Source organism: Prosopis cineraria, unplaced genomic scaffold, assembly GCF_029017545.1.
Source record: "Prosopis cineraria cultivar Desert tree isolate PC_DT_omini unplaced genomic scaffold, ASM2901754v1 PC70, whole genome shotgun sequence".
NCBI lineage: Eukaryota > Viridiplantae > Streptophyta > Magnoliopsida > Fabales > Fabaceae > Prosopis > Prosopis cineraria.
Window position 1 is genome coordinate 8107 of NW_026555399.1, and position 7460 is coordinate 15566.

The 7460-nt window shown below is 36.6% G+C and overlaps 1 protein-coding gene across 1 annotated transcript; it reads left to right on the forward strand.

Moving 5' to 3' along the window:
* The first annotated feature begins 2939 nt into the window (after nucleotides 1-2939).
* On the forward strand, nucleotides 2940-7257 carry LOC129295223 (transcription factor VIP1-like). Its single transcript, XM_054933713.1, has 4 exons — nucleotides 2940-3833; nucleotides 4107-4239; nucleotides 6489-6573; nucleotides 6702-7257. Exons 1-4 carry the CDS (start codon nucleotides 3235-3237, stop codon nucleotides 6956-6958), a joined length of 1074 nt encoding a protein of 357 aa, XP_054789688.1. The 5' UTR covers nucleotides 2940-3234; the 3' UTR covers nucleotides 6959-7257.
* The last annotated feature ends 203 nt before the right edge of the window (nucleotides 7258-7460 follow it).

Genomic DNA, 7460 nt, shown 5'->3' on the forward strand with positions numbered 1-7460 from the left:
ACTCACCTGGTGGGCCCCACCACTCCCTATATCTTACATAATGGTGTAACTGCTATAAAATGTGTATTGTTTTTTTTTTTAAAATGTTTTGGATTTTTTTTACAGTGAACTAGATTGTAAAATGAGGAGGGAGGCGGAACTCATGTTAAGTGGGTTCACTGTACGTTCCTGCATCTCTCATTCTCTCCCGTTGAATGGTGTTGCCGTTGTAGGCTGGTGAAGAAAAGATTATCTTATCCACACATTCAAATTGCAATATAATTCCTTTAATATAGCAACCTCCCCTCTTTGTTGATTATGTTCGTCTCTTATTGTTAATTCTATTTTTGTGGTTAGGCACCAAAATATGGTTTTAACTTTCTCTGAATACGATCCGCAATGGTGAATCCAGTGATCCCATACCAAAAGCAACAAGTAAGTTTGATGAGCTTGCTCCTCGTTCATTAGTAAGTCCCCATCTGTTAAAGTAATGAATGATCCTGTGGCACAATAGAAATGGACTCTTTCTTAAGGATGATATGAAGCCTCCTCCTCTTTGAAAATTTGAAGATAATGATCTCCAATTAAAGTAAAATAAATTGTTGCGATTAAAGCGATACTGGTGGACAACTTTACTTGCTAAAGTTCGCTACTTTTCCCAAAGAAGGGGGTGTGGTAACTTTCATGACCCTGATCATAGGATATAATAACTTGTGATCAACACATAACCAGGTTAAGAAGATTTTGAAGTAGTAGAGCTTTAAATCAGCTGAGAGGTAGCAAGAGCTGGATAGATTCTATGAATGTCAACATTCTTGGGTGTACCTAACACCTGGGTCGTCTGGGGAACATGCTTGCATAGCAAGGAAGATTTTGAAGGTCCCATGTCCTTGATAGTTGATCCCGTTCTTAAGTAAATTGATGTATCCCCTACGTTTGATTGGACTTTTAAGCTATCTCTTCACTTTTTGGTATAGTGATTAATAGCCTTTTGCGATGTAATGGCCACTTTTATTTTGCCTTTTGCTGTGGCGATTCCATCAATCCATTGATAAAATCCAAACTCTACAATATTTCTCATATTGAATTCGCTCTAGTCATTTACCCTTGAGTGCTGTAATTCCCCTGAGAGAATTAACAGGTTTTGAAACTGTGGCACAAGAGAATTGGCATGACCAAGTGGGTGAATGGAGCTCAGTGTTGAAGTGGGTCTTGAAGCTCATGCTTGAGCTTCCCATCTTCTTAATTGCAATATTTTTGTGTTTTCTTAAATATGCAAATGCCTACAAATTTCATCCTTACAAGTTTACTAATCTCCTCCTTCTACCCAACTTACACAACTTTTATGAGCCTAACAACTTTGGGACTTGTGCTCAATTTCTACCCACTTATCATGCAACTATGCTCTCTCTCTCTCTCTCTCTGTGTATATATATATATATATATAATCTTACAAGAAGATGTGCGCTTTGTCATGTTGAAATGAGCTATCTAGTTTATGGATCATGAATAATAAATTTTCTGTATATTTTATATAATTCAACGATATATTATAAAATTGCCAATATTGTATACTCTCTCCATCCAAATTATAGGATATTTTTAAAAGAGTTTTTTTATTCTAAAATATAATACACTTTAGATAGATTAAGGTTTCATTAAATGTGTCAATTTTAATTTTATTCTTTCTCGTTCTATAATTAATTTTTATCTTTTCTCTTTTTAATATATTAAATTATGGGTATTTTTGAAAGTTTATATTTTTATTTTGAAAAGATAAAGTTGTTAGGTGTATTTAATGAAATTTATTTATATATGAAATTGTGTTTAAAAATATTTTATAATTCGGCACGAAAAGAGTATTATCTATATAACAAATAGAAATCATGTTATTAATTTAAGAACCTTGTAATTAAGTGATCTGTTGATACATTTATATATGCCTTTTGAATTTGAAGACATTTGTACTTTGGTGGGCTCTCAAAATTTTCTGTGCCGGAAAAAAAATTGATTCAAACAATGAGATTTGGGAGCGCTTCCTTTGTGGATTGTTTGAGCTTTGACAAAAACTTGGAGTAAATTAGTCATACATTAAGGGAGCAGAATTATTTGTGCCCTAAGGTCTAAGGACACCTGGCCGCCATGAACGAAAATAAAAATTGATTCTCACTGAGAAATTTATTTATAATTTATAAGTTTTTATTGAATTATAACTAGTCATTGGATAATGTATAAGGCATGGATTTTGAAAATAAACTGATTGTATTAATATTAGTGTTGATGTTGATGACTAGTGATTTAGAATCCAATTTAGTTAGGTTGAAATAATTAAATTATGTTAATACATTTATTTGGATTTGATACAATCAAATCATATTCAAGCAAAGGAAATTTATACTAAACCACAGTTTGTATTTTTAATTTTAATTTAATTACCAACTCAAGTTTTAAGTATTTTGCTCAATTTTAATTTAACATGATAAAACTCAAATGTAATACATTTTCTCCCTTAAATATAATATCCAATTGTTAAAATTACAAAAGATCATGAAGTGAGTTGAGTATAATTTTTTTTTCTTCTTTTCAAAATTTACCCCTAATTAAATGTTATAGGATGGTAAAATTATTTATCAGGCGTTGGGAAAAATTACTAAATACAGGCACATGTGTAAAACATTTATAACATGAATTTTGAATAATATCTAATGCAAGACAAAAAAAATAAATTAACAGAAATTATATATAATAGAAGGGGCTAATCTTTCATTACCTGACGTTCGAATCTGGCTAAAAGAGACATCCACCATTAATATTAACACATAGGAGTACTTGAAAGTAAAAATACAAAAAAAGGGGTCAAAAAATGGACAGTTTATTTATTTATTTTTTGACATCACGGACAGTTTATTTGATCAGGAGGCGCATAGCATAATTGATAAGATAAATACCTAATCTTGCGCGGTACGCAGACAATAAACTCTTGGGCAGGGTGAAGTCAACAAAGTTTCTGGTGATTCATCATCAGTTGAAGCACCATCGCCAGAATTGGTGACGCTGTGCAAAAATCAGACGCAGTTCCTTCTGCGGGCACAGTGGCACTGAGCCTAGTCAATCGTCACTCCCTCTCCCGCAAGCAGACGCACACCATTTATACCCCACCACCACAACCACCACCACCACCAGAAGAATCTCTCTCTCCCCTCCCCAACCCACCAGCTTTTGGAAGAACGAGACCACCACAGTTTGTTTTCTTCCATGGACCCCAAGTTCGTCGGAAAGCCGCCCATCACGGTGGACCTCGAGCAGATGCCTGACGCCCCACAGCGTGGGTCCTACCACCGTAGGGCCCACTCCGACACCTCCTTCCGCATCGCCAACTTCGACGAGCTCCTCCTCTTCGACCCGTCAGACCTCGATATCTCCAACCTTCCTTCGCCGGCGCTGCCCAACTCCACCTCCACCAACGCCTCGCCTTTCTCCGCTGCTGCTGCGGCACCCCACAGCGACATGCCTGCAGCCATGGATTTGGTCTCGAAGCCGTCGGAGGAATCCAACGGCAGGAATTCACGGTCCAGGACCGCTGGTTCCCCTGTTGGTCATATCCGGAGCTTGTCAATGGACTCTGATTTTTTCAACGGCCTGGGATTGACTGGTGGTGTTGATGGCGACAAACTTGGCGGGAAAGGTGTGGAGGAGAGAAGAGGGGGTCATCACAGGCACAGCAATTCCATGGATGGGTCATCGTCTTTGTCTTTCGAGGCCGACTCTTCCATGGCCATCGACGGTGTGAAGAAGGCCATGGCTCCCGATAAGCTCGCTGAACTTGCTCTCGTTGATCCCAAGAGAGCTCGGAGGTTGATCAGTCTACTTCTGCTACTTCAATATTTTCAACTGAATTTTGGGCAAAACCGTTTTTTTTTTTACATATATCGTTTTTGCGATTTTATTGCTATCAGGTTTGTTTTGGTGATCAGTAGTAATGAAACTATAGAAAAATATTTTGACTTTGATCTCGTGATGTTTTTTATTCATTGTCGAATGTTTTAATGGTGTTTGGGTTAAAAACTGTAGAAGAAATTTCGGTTATGAACTTAATGTAATAACACTAGATAAATTCTATGTTGCAGGATTCTTGCTAATAGGCAATCTGCTGCGCGATCAAAGGAGAGAAAAATTCGGTATACAAATGAGCTGGAAAGGAAGGTACAGACGCTTCAAAATGAAGCAACTAACCTCTCTGCTCAGGTTACTATGCTTCAGGTATGTCCTTTACAGTTCTTATATATCTGTAGATTACAAATTTGATAACTTGGGTGAGGACCAGACCAAGTTCATCGCAATTGATGGAAGTCCTCGCCTATTAACTAATACTGGTCATGCGAATAGGCTCATCCGTTTTTTTTTCCCACTCTTTGGTGTCTTTTTAGTGTTGGAAACATATTCTTAGTTCATAAAGGAATTGGGATATTGGCTATTCTTGAAAGTTTGGTCTGATGGATCCCTATCTTCCAGTATTGTCGTATATGGAACGTAGTCAACAATTCACCATTCCAATCATGAGAAGGCGGGCGCGGGACATTTTTTAATCATGAATCGTAAATCATATTGCATCTTACTATTCAAAGACAACATGGTAACCACTTGAAACATATTAAATAAATTTTGTGTGGGCAAAAAAGGGCTCAAATGATAAAATATAAATAAGGAATTGAAACAAAGAAGAAGAAAGAAAGTACAAATATTACAAACAAAATCACGAGTCATAACTTTGTTACTTTGTAATCTGACAAATTTATAAGTTAATAAAATACCTCATAGCATGGCCAACAAATCAAGTATAGATGCTTGAGGATGGGGAGTTTTAAGACTTATCCAGCTAAGATACTCACTTTCAGCTATTGAGTCCATCAGCTCATGAGGGACTGGACAAAAAAGCTAATTCTATTTTTTTTGGAATGCTACAAACCAGTGTTTCTGACTTGATTCATGAGTTTGGGGATGCAGGCACCGATACAAGGGCATCCCTGATCCATCTGGCGATTTATATTAGAGGCAACGCGACTCAAACTGTGTGGCCTGATTATGTGTATGATTAAAATTGGTAATCATTCATGATTTCATAATAGGTTTGATGAAAATGAAAGAAATTCTGAAGATATTGAAGGTTTCATAAGTTGCAGAAGTCCACTTTTGTTATCAAAATTGTCACTCAAGTTTCGATTTAACGCCAAAAGGTTTTTTTTTTTTTTTTTTTCTTGATCATCATGATCAAAATTCTTAAAAGAAATTTAATATTCTTCTTAGCTTCATATACTCCATTGAAAAAAATGTCTGCTTTACTGTGAGGCGTAATGGGCTGAGTTATGACACAGGTGTATGCTAGTTGTTTGTAATTTGGCAAACCAAAACGGAAATAAGTTCTTTGTAATTTGGGAAATTTGGACCACAGTTAACTTGTACAATTATAGAAGCAATACTTTCTCACATAGATATTCAACAACTCCTTGTTAACATGGAAGTTGAAACCTACTACTATGGTATGTGGAAACTAGAATTAATAAAAAGTCATCAACAGGTCTTGGAGTCATGCACATAGCTGTAAGTGATGCATGACAGTGGAATCAAATTTTCATCTTGTATTCTCTGTGACGTGTCACAACGTAACTACCTGTCATAAATCATTTCTTTCTGGAATTGATCTGCGTTCTGTACTGGTCAGTTGTGTCATCAGTTCCTTTATCTTGCATCACTCCTTGGCTTGTACTGCCAAACCTAGTATCATATTTGAATTTGTTTGCTTGCTATTGTTTGGGTTTCAACAATGACACTTTCGAGAATTGTATGGGTAGCTGACAAAGTGCCTCATAAGTTTATCTTGTGTCCGTATCTTGTGCCTCAAAAGTCTATAGCTGGTCTTCATGACGGAGATGGGGACAGGAATTAAGTTCTTCTGCATTCCTTCTACATTGTATGTTTTTGTCTTCAAATTGATAATCTGACTATGAACTTGAAGCTCTGATCGCCAGTGTCTATATAGTTGCAAATTTTGTACTACCATTAGCCTGAGCAAAATTTTGGTTTGCGTTAGTGATTTTACTTATTTAAGACAACAATGTTGGCTTTGAGCCAAGTGAGATTCCTAAATTGTTTCATCACGATTTGTGCTTTTATGACGTTTCAGTTATCTACTGTAAAAGCTAGCTTTATTTGGAGGAATATTAACTGTCTTGATGTAGAATCTAATGGCTAAAATGAAGCAGTATTTGTTGCCACTGCATAGCAAGTTGGTAAAGGTTCTTGTCTTTATTTGGGGCATGGGGAACATCGAGTATTCTGTCCGACGTACATGTATTGTGGAGCCCCTTATATAATTTGATTGAAAGATGTGAGATTCAACGTCTAATTTTTTTCTTAAAAGAAAAAATGTAACCCTAAAATGTCATGAAAGTGGGTACTTCTGTGGAAAAAGCTGAAGAGAAGAAAGCTAATTTTTGTCGCATATGATGCAGAGAGACACTACAGGGTTGACTAATGAGAACAAGGAGCTTAAACTGCGCTTAGAGGCTATGGAACAACAAGCACAGCTTAGAGATGGTATGCTGGGTTCCAGGGTTGTTTATGCCTTCAAAATAGTATCATTTGATGAAAATCGAAGTTGTACTTTCCCATATTTTGTTTCAAAGTAGCAATACTAACGAAGACACATGTATGGGTGGTCACAGCTCTGAATGAAGCATTGAAGGAAGAACTACAACGCCTGAAGCTACAAAGTAGTCAAATTGCTGCCATGAATGGCAACCCTTCTTATGGTGGGTTTCTCTCTCAATTTGCTTCTCAGTTAGCCTTGCAACATCTTGCAAATCCTCCATCCCAGCAGGCACAACAGCAATCACAGGTCAGCATGCCTCCGTCATCCGCTGAACAGCCTTTCAACGGGCAGCCTGGCCCGGACTTCTTGGATTTCAATGGCAAGAACTAGCTCATAAATATTTGCACTCGATCACTGGCAATAGGCAAAATTCATCGCTAGCAGCATCATATACATATATATGTATGTATTATTGGTGAGGCTTGTGAAGATCATCATTGTGCAGTTTAGTGCCTCCTTTATCCTATATTGTGTTTTCTGCATTCTGTAGCTTCAGGGCAAAAGCATAGTCTTTTGCTATGTGTATTTTCTGCCGTTATAGGGTATAATCACAGGTTTTGACTTCATGATGTAGAGAGCTTGGACTATTAGTTGATAGTATTTGAATGAAATCATCTCTATTTAAATAAGCAGCTTGTGAATTATCTGTCATTGTCGCAAATTGTAAGTCGTGTTTATTTTTAGGGAAGTAAGTTTCCCTTTCTTTAAAAATATATATAAATAATTTTATTTTCAATGATGGACTTTCCCTTTCTTTTAAGATGGCTTATCAAGCATGACCTTAGACTTGTCACAATTTCAAATTTTAGTTCTTATGATTTTATCAAAATAA